The sequence below is a fragment of the Rana temporaria genome, chromosome 9, assembly GCF_905171775.1.
Source record: "Rana temporaria chromosome 9, aRanTem1.1, whole genome shotgun sequence".
Taxonomy (NCBI): Eukaryota; Metazoa; Chordata; class Amphibia; order Anura; family Ranidae; genus Rana; species Rana temporaria.
The window spans coordinates 111,267,903-111,284,097 of record NC_053497.1 but is presented as its reverse complement, the minus strand read 5'-3'; the positions used below and the strand labels follow the sequence as shown (position 1 = coordinate 111,284,097).

Sequence of the window (16,195 nt, the reverse complement as noted above, 5' to 3'; positions counted from 1 at the left end):
AAGTTTCCTACGCCGTCGTTATCCTGGGCGCATATTTACGCTGGCCGCAAGGGGCGCTCCCATTGATTTACGATTCGAATATGCAAATGAGTGAGATACGCCGATTCACGAACGTACTTGCGCCCGGCACATTAATATACGCGGTTTACGTAAGTCGTACGTCCGGCGTAAAGTTATTCCCCATCTTTGAGTCGCAACTCATGCAAAGGTATGGACCAGGGAACAGCCGTCGTATTTTACAGCGTTTACGTAGTAGTACGTGAATAGGGCTGGGCGTAGGTTACGTTTATGTCGTAGGCAGTGATTCAACGTATCTTAGGGAGTATTTTGGACGTGATTCTGAGCATGCGCACTGGGATGCATCCACGGGACGGCAGATGCGCCATTCGTTCGGCCCATCGTTTGCATGGGGTCATGCTTCATTTACATGGATCACACCCACTTCCACCTACTTTGAATTAGGCTGGCTTACGCCTATGAATTTACGTTGCACCGACGCAACGTTGGGAGCATTTGCTTTGTGAATGCCATGCTTGCCTCTCTGCGTTTTGTCGGCGTAGCGTAAAAGAGATACGCTACGGTGGCATATATATGCGCCGATGTATGTGAATCCGGGCCAATATTTTTAAGTGCACACAAGATGAACTTAACCCAGATTGATTTATATCAGTAATTCTTAACCAGTTTGGCATAGTCATTAAATAGCTAATCAACCCTGCTAATTTTACATCTTATTTAAAAGTACACCTATAAAAAATAAAAATAAAAACCCCACCCATCTCATCATCCCTCTCAATACCACTAGATGTGTGTGTTGTGGCCCCAGCTTCCCCTTTAGTTCATATATACCTCAGGCATCAGAAGCTGGGATTTTTTATAGGTGAACATGTACTTTGAGGTAACACTGCAGTAATATCTCATAATATGTGCTCACTTGAAATACACTGAGGACAAGGGGGCACTCTTTACGTCTAGAGGAAAAGAGATTTCACCTCCAAATACGGAAAGGTTTTTTCACAGTAAGAGCTGTGAAAATGTGGAACAGACTCCCTCCAGAGGTGGTTCTGGCCAGCTCAGTAGATTGCTTTAAGAAATGCCTGGATTATTTCCTAAATGTACAGAATATAACTGAGATTTGTAGGTAAAGTTGATCCAGGGTAAATCCGATTGCCTCTCGGGGGATCAGGAAGGAATTTTTTCCCCTGCTGTAGCAAATTGGATCATGCTCTGCTGGGGTTTTTTGCCTTCCTCTGGATCAACTGTGGGTATGGAGTTGGGTGTATAGGATTTTACTGTGTTTTTTATTTTGTTTTTTTATTTTTTTTGTGGTTGAACTGGATGGACTTGTGTCTTTTTTCAACCTGACTAACTATGTAACTATGTAACATAGGTTTGTTCACTAAATGTGCCTCTTTCTAATTTTTAGTGGAGCGAAGTGAGACAGTTTTACGGTTCTAACATGTTCAGCCGCTTTACCATGGAAATGGCACAACAGTATCTTCGGGAGGAGGAACTGCGGGCCAGACACCAGACAGCGCTTCTCAAGCTCCGTGAAAACGCCCTCAAAGAAAAGACAAAAGCAGAACTAGCACTGCTCAAGCATCAGAGGATGTATGCCAATATTGCTTGTTTTGTGCAGCATAAAAACAGACTGAAATGCATCATAGATTTGTAGTGATACCCTCCCCAAACATGTCAGGGCTTTCATGACTTTACTGAGCTGTGAAATATTGGTTCCTTCAGGCAAGGGGCAGTCAGTATCAGGTACTCTAAGGTAGAGTAGCAGACTGAGCGATTATCTGAATGATCTTTAAAACCCACTTATGGGCTTCTCTGTGGGTCACAATGGGTTTGAGGAGTTTCTGGTGTAGGCACCTCTGTTTTACTTGGGTTCCATCTCTCTGGATATCATAGACTGTTTTAGGTACACCTAGAGTGAGCTGCTGTAAGAGAACTCCAGGGACTTCTTCAAATGTTATTTTCTATCTTCCTTGCTAACATGTGGCTTTACATCTGACTAGCATTATGTCCCTAAGTTAAGCATCAAGGTCTGATGCTTTTAGCTCTCCTTGCTCCACCCACGACTGGTTTTTAACAAACTGTTTGATTGCAGACCGGCATTGCTGCCATTACCAATACAGAGTGTGTTCAAGTTCTTTTGTGGGCACTGGGACCACTCATTTGTTTGTTTCTGGTAATAGCTTTGACCTTTCTCTTGGACTAGGCCACTGCTGTAACTGCATCACCTCTATTAGGGGGAAAATCATTGGATCCTCTCTGGATCTCTGTCCAGTTATACTAATCTAGTTCATGGATGATATTCACCTAAAGCCTACTCTGAGGCAATCCTCAGGACAAGTCAGAGATTTCGAATTTTTCAGATTTTAAACCCACATTAGGTTGAGACATTCCACATTGTTGCCCCACTGCTTGGCTCCTGACAGTGGGGTATTCGAGTTTAACACCTTTTACGGTGTGTAGTTGGGACAGTCTGTAGAGATAGCACAACTTAGCAGTTCCAGCACAGGGAAGATGATCATGCCTATCTTGACTGTGGCATTTTCCTTCTACACTGGGAGCATCTTTGCCCCATTGAGAAGTATTACTGTCTGTGCTTTAGGGGAGATATCTCTGCCTGGGGCTGAGCCATCCCACCCATTCACCTCCAGTGGAGCCATTTACTTGGTTGCAGGTGGATCTGTCATTTCCCACCTACAATAGCCATAGGTGTGCCATAGCCTGTAAATCTCTGACAGTTCATGGAAGGTCATATTGGAGTTGCTTCTGTCTTTCTCTTGCAATGTTTCTCTGATTTTAATTGGGAGCAATTCATCTACAAAAAGTTCCTTCAGCTATCTGTCCACATCACCCCAGCCAGGTCATTACTGCTGCCATGTCTTGCAGCCGCAGAGCATACTGTGGAATAGAATCTCTGCTTTTTGCCGTTCGCATAAAAAATGGTTAACTATATTGTCAAGGAAATACTAGTATTTTACTTGGAGGTGCAGGATTAACTTTACTCATTAGTCTTGTATAATTGGGTAATTGTTGCAGAAGGAGTCCTGATATGAATAAGGGGGCCATTAAAGTAGGGGCAATCGGCTGAATGATTAAACAGATAGTAACTGTAACATGCAGTTTACTAAATAGGTGCAAAGTTAGTAGCAATAATGCAAAACAGGTTCAAGATGGTGAAAAATCATGCATAAACAGCAGAATAATCAAAGCTGCAGCTTCTCAGCAATGTCTTGGTGACTCAATCAAGGTAAAAAGGTGGCTACATCGTCTCTGTGGGACTCTATAACAACAAAGCGTCCATCTGAATACAGAAAAAAAGGGTACAAAATACAGTGATTTTCACACAAAGTGAAATCCAGAGTAGTTTTTTAACACAGCTGATCAGGCGAAGTGTCACCCCACTGGAACTTCAGTAGCTGGGTCTTTTGGAGAAGCTGTATTTTTTTGCCCGGTTGCCAGCTGTCGGGTTCTGACCATCTCCCTCCTGGCAGCTAATCATTTTCTCAGCTACAGATTCCTCATCAGGTGTGACCTCTCTGAGTTGATGGAAGGAATCAGAGAAACTTATCTTCCCAGTCAGTATATTAACGGCAAATGTTGTTTATTTCCAAGGTGCTGGGAGATGAAGAACGAACATGATAAAGTGAAAGAAATCTTGAGACAAGAGGAAGACATCCAGAAAAAGCTGAAACAGGAGCAGGTAACAGAAGTGGTCTGTGTTAGAAAGTGCCCTCACATTCACTGTCATTGGAGGGAACAAAGAAAAACCTCCAAAACTTTTTTGCCTGATCTTTATAGTTTACCTGACCCAAAAAAACAGAGAGTCCGCCATTCCAGATCTGAATATATCAATAGACTTAAAGAGAAAACACCATTTACATTTAGTGAGTGCTAATTTTTTATATTATTTTCATAAGTTTACCTGAAAGCATTTTTAAAATTTGAATTTCAAATGCTTGCGTCTCCATATACAGACATGTACAGTAGGTGCTTCTTCTATTAACTGTCACTTTGTTAGACTGCTGCAAGAGAATCAAGAGAGAATAAGCCAGCCTGTGAGTGTATTGTTTTCAACAACAGCTCATTCTCTACACTAGAGCTAAGATAAGAGCAATGTTGCCAACCTACCAGATTGAAATTTACTGACACGACACACAAAATTTACTGGCACAGCCAAGTTTTTACTGGCATTTACAAAAGTTACCAAATTACTTACAAGTTTTAAGTGGACATTTCAGGATTTAAGCTACAAACAAGTACAATATGTAATTAACAATGGGGTTTAAGGTAGATAAGGCAAAACAAATTTTTTGCATGTGTGCCCTGTAATATATTGTTCTGTTTTATGGTCTTATGGCTGCACCATCTTTAATGTATCTTTTAGGGTGTGCCCCCCAAATCTTTGTTTGTCTATTGTATGGATTCTGACCAAATCCTTTTGGGCAGGAGCACCCCACTCCATCATTGCCTCTTATTAGTGTCCACCTGTGTTAAAGGAGGAGTCCTTTAGTTCTCCCATATAGAGGAGTGTATTTCTCCCATGGTTCAGAGAAGCAGGATCTTCCAGTCTATGGATAGCATAAGACCCACTGATAATGGGGTACTTTGTCGCAGTAAGTGGGCTTAAGCACCATATAGCCATATGGTGTGACCAAATCCCCATTTTTTTTTAGATAAATAAAATTTTTTGCATGTCTGCGCTGTAATATTTTGTTCTGTTTTATGGTCTTATGGCTGCGCCATCTTTAATGGATCTTTTAGGGTGTGCCCCCCAAATCTTTGCCAAGAAACTAGAATGGACGCACACACACACACACACACATGAAATTGACTCTCACAATGACACTGACAGCAGTATGCAGCAGCACAGATGATGATGACACTGCATGATACATCCCCTACTGAGTCACAGTGACACTCTCTCTCCACACTGGGTGGTCCCTTCAGTTCATTCCAGTCCAAACAGCACTGACAGTCTTGCTCCCGACTTACCTTACTCCTGTCCCGCAGACCCGCACACGAGACTCCCTTGCACCATGACATCACGCGACACACTTAGGCACGACTCTGTCAGATCTTCCCCCCGCTGGCACTGCCAAACACACTGTAGCAGGCACTCGGATGGTCTTGGCCAGCTCCGAGCCGAGCGTCACAGACATATTTTTTAGTGACAACCTTTTCCTGTCACTGGCATTTACTGTGCCAGTGAGTGGAAAGTGCCCGTTTCACTGGCTGCTAGTAAAATTACTGACAGTTGGCAACACTGGATAAGAAGTGCATTAATGCAGTGTTTCTCAATTCCAGTCTTCAAGGTGTCCCAATAGATCATGTTTTTAGGATTTCCCTTTAGATGAAATTGCTGTGGTAATCACTAAGGCAGTAAAACAGATCAAATCACCTGTGCAAAGTAATGGATAGCCTGAAAACATGACCTGTTGGGGCGCCTTAGGTACTGGCGTTGAGAAACACTGCATTAATGTACGATAAATGTACAGCACTATCTGAACCTTAAAGTAAGGCATATTTATATAGTCAGATAATACAACTCAGTTTTCTGCATATGGGTTTTTTTAATTGTCACATAGCAAATTGGTCACATGACAGTAATGAAACATGTCAAAATAATGTATGCACATACAGTACATAAACATTCAAGCAGTTAGGATGCACAAACATATGTGGCATGCATTAAATATCCCTTTACATACTAGAGGGAGAGGAATTATATTAGGGCCATTACTTAACTTAAGTGGTTGCTAGTGTGTCATAGTTGCATGGAGGTCAGGGACTTGGTTGTGCTGCCTTGCAGGGAAGCCTAACTCATAAGACTGGCTGAGCAGAATTACAGATAATTTGGCAAATAAAATTGTTTACCTGTTCCGTGGGATGATGCAGTTCATGAGATGAAATATTATGATATGTCACCATTAACCCTTGTGAAAATAATTAACATTAAAGCCCCATACACACGATTGGAATTCCATCGGAGTAAAATAGAACATATTCTCTATCTAAACTCCAATGGAATAACTCTGATGGGGCATACACGGTCGGAATTTCCGTACGCAATACAGTCTATATGGAAAAATGATTAAAATTCTGATAGTTGATTTCTCATCAATCTCAGCTCTCAGAATGACAACACATAAGGCCTTATTCAATAACCCAAAAAGTAAAGTGCAATAATCTATAGGAAACCGTCATGATTTTTTTTTTATCAAGTTAACTTTTATAAAGTAAAACATGACTGGTTGTTATGTTTTCTCTCTGTGTTCTGTTTTACAGTATAATACCAGCATGTCCAGATATTTTTTTTAACATGTCACAAAAATGTCGATTGTTGTCTTTTTGTTCCACCATATCTTCTACATCTGATAATTAGAATACCAATGGAGACTATAGAGGAATATTTTACAACATAAAACAGAAGATAATTTTGTGTTTTTCGTGGCTGCAGCTGACAAATGTGACTACCCCTTATCACAGAGTGTTTCTATACAAAGTCTCAAATCTAATCACTGTACAGCCTACCCTTGTAAATGGCTGGGAATTCAGACACCTGTCATAGACTTTAGATAGGCTGACCTGGTAGGAGATGCTGGCATCTTTTACCAGCAAGAAAGAAAAACAGCGGTAGTAGTTCTAGCTCCCCAAGGCTGACATAGCTAACAGCCTTTGGCACTACATCTACCTCTCCTATGTTTTTACAGTATACACCCAAGAGAAAAAAATTATTATGCCTTACAGTATGTTTCTTAAATCTTTCTGGTATTAACCACAAATGTATATTGTAGTTATTGGCTCATATAATTACCATTCATATAATTGCTTGAGTCAAGATTGTCGGTTGAATAAGTTACATTCATTTTTGCTCTCTATAGACCCTGGATTAATGCTGGACTTTAGCAGACAGCCAGCACAGAGAAAAAAAATATACATTATATATTGTATATATGAACTGTTACCTGCCAGTCCGTTTGTACTCTGTTTAGTCAGTCTTGTGATCCAGGCATCCCTACCAGACAGATTGGCTTTTCTGTACTAAGCTGCAATTAAGCAATACAGTCTGGTAAAGGAACTGCCCCAACCTGTCTGTACTGTGAAGAAACAGCAAGATACCAATGAGCTTATCCCTTTTTCCCCCTCTGCTGCTGTTTAGAGAAATGTATATCTCTGATTAGCACAGAGTGGTTGTGTTCCTTCCCCCAGTCAGAGTGCTGCTGTACAGTAGATTCCATAAGACTTATGTCAAGAAGATTTAGTTACTTAGGCCTATTGTGAAAACTAAATTGCAGGTAAACATAAAAATACAATTGAATTTAGTTCTGAACTAATTAAAAATGTTTTTTTTTTTTTTACAAAATCTGTCTTGGTATCAGCCTTCTGTAATGCAAATCTCCTGAAATGCAGAAGGAATACCTTGGCCAGTCGTTATTGGCTGACTAATTCAGAAGGCAATGTTCCTTTGAACTGTATAAGGAAACTGGAACATCTTGAGAAAACACAGAGACCATGCAGACTCCAAGCACAATACATGTTAACAATTGACCAGAAGCCTTGGTCTTTTTGAACCACGGATCACGACCCAGCCTGATTATAAATATTAATGCTTCTGGCATTAATATTAGTTAATTAGAGCTTCAATCTACTAAAATTGCCTTTGTTTTTATAAAAATATGTTGGAGCTCACACGGAAATGTAAAATACTGTACAAATATTTTTAGGGCTTGTTCACACCAGCACGCATGTTAAAATGCATGTTTGCTGGTGTGTGTTGCGTGTGGGTAAGGGAGGGGCGGTGTGAAGTAAGGGAGGGGCTGTGATATGCAATGAGATACTTTGCATTTTTTCATGTATTTCATGTATTTGTTCATGCATTGTGTAGCAGCTTGCCCCAACACAGCATTATTGGGTCAATGGAGATTTTTGCAGCTCAACTGCTATGGTGTAAATAAGCGCTACTGGTACATTTAAAACCACAATATTGTGTGCAGAATAATACAATAATACAGTCATAGTAATACATAAAGTCCACTTTTGATTTTTTTTTTTTTTCATTTTGTCATGCCCATTTTGTTACTCAGGCAGAAATTCATCACTTGTACAACATCTACAAGGCAGCACACCAGGAGAGGAAGCTACTGCTAAAGCAGCAGAAGGAGGTATTGCATATACAGCAGTCAGCAGTTGATATTCAACAGAAGTTGCAATGTTCAGGGATTCAGGTAAGCGTTACCTGCTGTGAGATTGTGCAACCACAATAGAATTCGTAGGGACAGATCATTATTACAGAGTGAATACAAAGAAAGTGGATACTGCTGACTTCTAATTTTTTTTTGAAAACTTAAATTTTATTGAATTTTCAACATTTTCCAGGTAAAGGATAAACAAAAGAAGGGACCAGGAAAGAAAAAAAAATAAAAATAATAGAAAAAGACATAAAAGGACATATGGCATCATAAAGGGGCAGCACTAGGAGGGACAGACAAAGTTGCCAGTGCAAGAACTGGATAATAAGACGGGTCAGTGCAAAATCCAAACTAGTTAACATAGGACATAGTGTCTATATCATCACAGAATCTAGCCTGCCACAGTGTGTCTTAGCGACCAAGGAAACATAAAGTATAGTGGGGAAGTAAAGGACAGTCAGTAAAAGCGGAGAGAAGTATAGAAAGAGAGGTGAAGAGTGCAGGGGAAAAAGAGAGGAGAAAGGTCCACCATCCGCCCCGAACCCCCCCCCAGCCCGGGATACTCAACCAGGTCGCCCTCCCCCCCCAAGACAGGAGTTATCACGTGATCGGGGCCTCCAGCGCATTCCATAGTTCCCATACCTGGTTGTGGGTGTCAAGAGTGTTATTCAAGGAAGCTGTCATGTATTCCATCCTTTTAACGTCCCTGATTCTAGAGTGTAGTTCAAACAGGGAGGGAGGTTCCTTCTTTTTCCATTTCAGGGCCACTAGGCACCGTGCGGCCGTAAGGACCTGGGCCAGGAGTTTTTTAGAAAGTTTAGAAAACGAGGGGGGTGGGAGGCCCAGAAGGAAAAGTTTAGGACAAAACGGCACCGATGAACCAAATATAGAGTGAATTAGGGAATGGACTGTCTGCCAATAGGGCACGATCAAGGAGCAGGTCCAATAGGTATGATAAAGCGTCCCCACCGCGTCAAAGCAGCGCCAGCATCGGCAATCAGCTGTAGGGTAGATAGAGTGGAGCAGGTCTGGAGTTTGGTACCAATTAAACAGAATTTTATACTGGTTCTCTTTATAGAGCGTACAGATGGAGCTCCTAGAGGCTTGCGACCATATAAGCTGCCATGCCTGCATGGGTATATCTTCACCCAAGGCCCGCTCCCACTTGCGCATGTAGACATGCCGAGGCCCAGTAGGTGACATGTCCTGTATAAGGAGCCGGTAGGTGCGCGAGATCATACCTTTGGGGGATGACCCTTCCAAACAGATTCTCTCAAACTCAGTTAAAGGGGAGAATTGAAGATTCGTTACTAGAGATTGAGCAAAATGACGGATTTGTAAATGACTAAAAAAAGCCTGTTTGGGCAAATCAAAAGCCTCTTTCAGGTCTTGGAAAGACCGTAGGGTTCTGGTTCTAGTATCCACCAATTGACCGAAGCGAAATAAGGCCCTATCTCTCCAGAAGTGGGACATCTGCCAGGTCAAGCTGTCTGGGATACTGGGTGTAAATAAAAAGGAGGTGACCAGGGAGGCGGAGGAAGTGAGGGGATATTGCAGTTTAGCGCGCCGCCACAAGGTTCGCAATAATACCATAGGTCCTAGGAGTTGTGATGGGCTGAGCGATGTGTCGGGACTCCACAGCATGGAGTTAGGGTGAGTGGGCGCTAGCCACAATTTTTCAATTTGCGTCCATCGATTATAGGCATGGAGGGTACACCAAGAGGCCACTGAGCGCAGCTGGGCGGCTAAGTAGTATTTGGCAACGTTAGGGAAAGCAAGGCCACCCTGGTCGCGAGGGGCATACAGGACTGACCTAGCTATCCGGTGTCTCTTATAGTTCCAAAAAATTTTTAACAAATCGCCCTGGATGTGTCTAAGGTGTGCGGTTGGGACAGGAATGGGGAGCGTTTCATAAAGATAGAGAAGCTTAGGCAGGATCGCCATCTTAATGGTTGCTAAGCGACCAAATAGGGACAGCTTCAGGTTTTTCCATTTGGCCAGGGATGCCCTAATGGAGGTGTATAGTTGGGGAAAATTGGCCTTATATAGAGTGTCATAGGAAGGCGTAAGGTAAACACCAAGGTACTTTAAGGCAGATGTCTTCCAAGCATATCCGAAGGATTGGGAGAGGGCAGACAGTGTCCGGGGTGGTAGATTGAGGGGGAGGGCTTCCGTCTTAGAGTTATTAATTTTGTACCCCGAAAGGGCACTATAGCGGTCTAACTCTACATGCAAATTCGGGAGGGAGACTTGAGGTTGTGTAAGGGTGAGTAGGACATCGTCCGCAAACAGGGAAATCTTAAAGTCCCTAGTGCGGACTGGTATGCCTCGAATATTTGGGTTTTGTCTGATGTGTGCTGCTAGGGGCTCAATACATAGGGCGTAAAGAAGAGGGGAAAGCGGGCAGCCCTGTCGGGTTCCGTTAGAAATAGGGAAAATTGGGGAGGAGGCAAATTGGGTTCTAACTAGTGCCGAAGGGAACGAGTATAAATGGGCAATAGATTGTAGGAAGGGGCCCTTCAAGCCAACACGCCGGAGGGTCGCAAACAGGAAAGGCCAACCCAGCCTATCAAAGGCCTTTTCCGCATCCAGGCTGAGCAGCAGTGCCTCAGTCCCAGTCCTGTTTGCCACTTCCACAAGGTCAATAACTCGCCTGGTGTTATCCCCCGCTTGACGGAGGGGAATAAACCCAACCTGGTCCTTGTGGATGAGTGACGGCATGAAGTTGTTCAGCCTAGTCGCCAGTAACTTAATAAAGATTTTTAAGTCTGCGTTGAGGAGGGCAATTGGTCTGTAATTAGAACAGAGGGTATGGTCTTTTCCCGGTTTGGGGATCAACGTGAGGTAAGAGGTCTGCATGTCTCTCGGGATGGGGGAGTTAGGCATGAAAGCGTTAAACAGTGCGGTGATATGAGGGAGAAGGAGCGGTTGGAAAGTTTTGTAGTAGAGGTACGTTAGACCGTCAGGTCCAGGGGACTTCTAATTTTTAAGTAGGTTTTAAAGAAAAAGTATGAGAAAGGGCTCTTTTGGATATACTTCTCCTGTGGGCCACAGACTTGCGCTTAGTTCTACATTCCTGTGACCCAGATTCAGCCAACAACTGGCTAAAGTCCACTGTCGGCTCACATTACAGAGCCAGTCCACGTTCTGCAGGGATCCTGACAATAATGTCAGGATCTGCTCAGATGCCTGACCAGAAGCTGCCTCAGCCCCTCAGCTGCTCCCACCCCATTCATAGCCTGGCAATCTAGTGATCACTGGAGAGGCAGAGAACAGAGCGGTGACTTGTGCTCAGAGCAGATCGGAAAGCTGACCCATAAGCTGTCTTTGATTGCTCAGTTCTCAGTGTCTAGAGGCAGCGGGAATCGGAACAATGCTGCAGCCATCTAGGTCAGTGGTTCTCAACCTTCCTAGTGCCGTGACCCTTTAATAAAATTTCCCAGGTTGTGGGGACCCCTAACAGTAAAAAAAAAAAATCGTAGCATGGGTTGTGAGCACCCAAGACAAGACAAGTAATTTGCGCCCCTTAGGCCCCGTACACACGTCCGAGGAACTCAACGTGCCAAACACATCGAGTTCCTCGGCGAGTTCAGTGTGGAAGCCGCCGAGGAGCTCGGCGGGCCAACTTTCCTCATTGAACAACGAGGAAAAAGAGAACATGTTCTCTTTTCGGCCCAACGAGTTCCTCGTCGGCTTCCTCGCTGAAAAGTGTACACACGACCGAGTTTCTCGGCAGAATCCAGCTCCGACCGAGTTTCTGGCTGAATTCTGCCGAGAAACTCGGTCGTGTGTACGGGGCCTAACCCATTAACGTTTAGAGCTCCCTGAGTTCCTTCCACTTTTAAAATATTAAAACCCTTTTGTGGTGTCTCGTAGCAGTGACACCTAAAGCGAAATCAGGAGATAGGGTCTCCTCCAGCCCCTCCCACTTCACACTCATCACCAGTCAGCTGAACTCTAGTCTCTGCCCCCCAGCCATGCCATGAACTAAATGGGCGCCTGCGAAGAGGCTGAGTTGGCAAAAAAGGCTGGGAGAGCAGTGCAGGCTTTTGGAACAGCCCAGGATTCGTGACCCCTGCCAAATCATCATTCGACCCCCGAGGGGGTCCCGACCCCCAGGTTGAGAACCACTGATCTAGGTGATTACACAGTGTGTTTGTTTTGATTCCCACACTTTTCTTTTAGGTTTTTACTTTACATATATCAAATCTCTTTTTGAATGTCACAATACGTGAAAGGTGAAGGAACAAAGTTCTATAGGTTTCAGATTCACACTGAACTACAGACAATTTTTTTAGTTTTGGACAAAAGGGTGAAGGGATAGACTTGTTTTTGGGGGTCTGCATACCTGTTTCCTAAATGTGGAAATGGACAGCAATTAGAAGCTGACCAATATTATGACGATATTCCCTCTTCAAAAAAACAGAATATCTTAAGCAACCCCCCCCCCCTTTTTTTTATTACATTTTGGATTGAGTAGGAAATGATTTAATAAACTCCTTGGCCGGTCTCTTTTTGCCATTGTGTATTATAGGGGAAATTTCCCTTCACTTCCTGTTCTTTAGACACAACAGGACGTGAAGGGAAATATCTTAAGCCCCATACACACGGTCACACTTTTTGCCAACCAACTTCAAAATCTGCAAGTTTTCCAATTTGTCTGACCGTGTGTACACTCCATCGGACCAACTTTTTCGGGTTTCATCCAACAAAAAGTTGGGTCTGCAAACGGACCAACTTTTCTGCAACAAAAGTCCGATGGTGCCTTGTCTGACTGTGTGTACAGCAAGCCAACCAACTTTTGGACAAAGTGCAAATACGCATGCTCAGAACCAATGTTAAAAGCAACCAACAATAGCAGAAGTTAACCAAAGGGTGGCGGTAAAGAGCAGAAAATAGCAAAAACATGTGACGTTAGAAAAGTTTTAGAAAAGTTTGCAGAAAAGTCTGACTGTGTGTATGCTATGGGTGTGGCCGGACAAATCAATTAGAAAAAAAATCCAAGGGAAATTTTGTTGGATGTCTGACTGTGTGTATGAGCCTTTACAGTGAGGGAAACACCCTCTTACACAGTTGTCACTGGGACAGTTATAGTCAGTGAAAGATTTCCCCTCATGTTCTGATGACAATACAGAGAGCAATAAATTGGAAGGGCTCTCGCGCTATCGGTGCTAAATACTATGGGGGGGGGGGCACTGCTGCAGTTACCTGGAACCGGTCCTGGACAGAAATGTGTGAATGAAATAGATGATGGTGACTGTGCTGTGTGAGGAAGGGTAAAGAGCAGATGCACAAGGAAGTGAGTAGCAAAAACCCGGTGGGTTTTTGCTACTCACTTCCTTGTGCATCTGCTCTTTACCCTTCCTCAAACAGCGCAGTCACCATCATCTATTTCAATACAGAGAGCAAGATTGTAACTCCTTGTCACTTATTCAAAGAAGGCTGTATATGCACCTAGAATAATGCATCTAGGCAGTCCTGCTTCCTAGGATTATGAACACCTGATAGGCGGCAAACACATATGAGTTTTAATGTGCCACTGACATGCATCCTTTGGCAGTATGCATATCAAAACCATGCAAAGTAAGCTGGTATCCACATTCCCATTGTAAAATGTCATTAAAGTGTTACTAAACCCACAGCAGTGTTATACTTACTGGGTTAATCACCTGCATTGTGTAAAAAAATGTCTGTTTGAGCCTGTCTTCTCTGATCATCTCCTCCTTCCACTGTCCCCAATATATTTCCTGATAATATAGAGCCAGGGACACATGCTCAGTTTGGTGTACATTGCAATTTTTTTTTTTTTTTGGGAGGGTGCCAATCAGCACTGTCCAGATAGAGGGTCAGGGGCCCTGCATTCTGATAGGATAGTTAGTGCAGAATGAAAACTCTTCCTACAAGCTTTAACCAGACACTCCTGGGTTTAGTAACACTTTAAGACCTTGTGCACACAGAGGCCCATATTCTTAAAGACTTACGACGGCGTATCTCCGAATGGCCGCCGTCGTATCTATGCGCCTGATTCATAGAATCAGTTACGCATAGATTTGGCCAAGATACGAGCGGCGTAAGTCTCCTACGCCGTTGTATCTTGGGGTGCATATTTACGCTGGCCGCTAGGTGGTGCTTCCGTTGATTTCCGCGTTGAATATGTAAATGAGCAAGATACGCCGGTTCACGAATGTACGTACGCCCGTCGCAATTAGTTACGCCGTTTACATAAGACATACGCCGGCGTAAAGTTAAAGCTGGTCTCTAGGTGGCGCAGCCCATACAAGCGTATCTTTTTACGTCGTTTACGTAAGTCGTACGCGAATAGGGCTGTGCGTAAGTTACGTTCACGTCGTAGGCAGCGTTCAACGTATCTTAGGCATTCTATCCGACGCATGCGCACTGGGATACGTCCACAGACGGCGCATGCGCCGTTCGTTCGAAGCGTCATTTATGTGGGGTCATGTTTAATTTACATAAAACACGCCCACCTCTTCATCATTTGAATTACGCGCGCTTACGCCGGCACATTTACGCTACGCCGCCGTAACTTAGGACGCAAGTGCTTTGTGAATACTGCACTTGCCTCTCTAAGTTGCGGCGGTGTAGCGTATATACGATACGCTACGCCCGCTCAATGAAACACCGCCCTACGTGAATCTGGGCCAGAATGTTTTCCCAACTCTCCTAGAAGCATTTCCTTCTGGCAACAGCGTTTTTGCAGAAAAGCACGTTTTACAGGTGTCAAGTGCTTCGGTGTTAATTCATTTCATTGGTTTAAATAATAATTTCTTTCCTGCCTCTAAATGCCTCTGCTTCTAAACTCCTCTGCAAGCTTATGTGTGCATAGACACGTAGGCTAACATGCAGGAGTGTTTAGAGGTAGGAAAAAAAAGCCAGATGCCCCTAGGAGCGGCTGAAAAAAACGCCCAGTGTGCATGAGACCTTATCTGTTGCAGGTAAAAAGATAAAAGCTAATTTTTAATTGTTGTTGGCAACATTAATATGTTTGTATCACATCAGTTTTCATAGATATGTTCTATCGCTTGGTTAAAATGTAAGCCAGGAATCAGTCATTTTCAAATTACAAAGCTTAAATTATTTTCTCCTGTTAGGTTTCAGAACAGGGAAATCTTTGGATCCCCAGGAATCAAACAGTGGAAAGTACTCTGCACAATCCCACCCTGTCTAGAGAGCATTTGCATCAAGACACTGAGTCTGCCATTTCTGATCTGTCTGTAGATGATCATATTATGGAGGATCCACAAGCAGAAGATACAGAGCAGTATGTAAACTTGTTACCTCATCTTTTTATTTTCCAAAGTCATAGCAGAAGATATTTTTTTTTTTTGCTCAAAAATGGCTGCTCACCATTATTGCAGTATTGTCTGCTGTGAGAGGCACACAGGAGATCTCTTTCTTGTTTATTGAGGGACACATAATGTTTATTGAGGGGCACATAATTCTTGGACAACTGGTTATAAACTGCTGCCTACATGAGGATTGTACACTGTAATCAAAGAGGCTGAAAAAATCTGTAGGCCATTCCTGGGTATAATTTCTCCCATGACCAATATGCTCTGTTTTTTTGCTAGTGTCCCAGGTAGATCTGTCAAGCCAGTGTTCAAGGTTATGGTCTCAAGGATAGGGCTCTCCCTTTTCTCATCAAAGCTCACTCAATCAGGGTCAAATACGTCTTGGCCATTTTAGCATCAGGCCTCGGTTTTCCAGGTTTGTAGGTCTATCACCTGGTCTTCTGTTGATATCAAGTGGCTTTTTGAGCTGCATGAAGTTCCTTGTTGTTGGGCCTGCATTGATTTGTAGCCCACCCTCAGTTGAACTGCTTTTGGAAATTCCAGCTGTGAAAGAATCCTGTGTCCATCACTGTAAAAAAAAATCTTGGAGTCTGTTGAGGGGAGCTTCAGTTAAGGTTCCATCCCCCAGTGTGCATGGCCATTCTTGTTGATCATACACACAATTTACTATTAAGATAC

The 16,195-nt window shown here is 43.3% G+C and overlaps 1 protein-coding gene across 1 annotated transcript in view; it reads left to right on the top strand.

Annotated features, from left to right (window-relative positions):
- The window catches only part of CCDC187 (coiled-coil domain containing 187), a 122,747-nt gene that overhangs the window by 72,862 nt on the left and 33,690 nt on the right, over nucleotides 1–16,195 (top strand). The window contains exons 19-22 of the mRNA XM_040324132.1: nucleotides 1,427–1,611; nucleotides 3,631–3,718; nucleotides 8,103–8,243; nucleotides 15,317–15,486. Coding sequence (XP_040180066.1) covers nucleotides 1,427–1,611; nucleotides 3,631–3,718; nucleotides 8,103–8,243; nucleotides 15,317–15,486 — 584 coding nt within the window. The remainder of the gene's footprint in view (nucleotides 1–1,426; nucleotides 1,612–3,630; nucleotides 3,719–8,102; nucleotides 8,244–15,316; nucleotides 15,487–16,195) is intronic.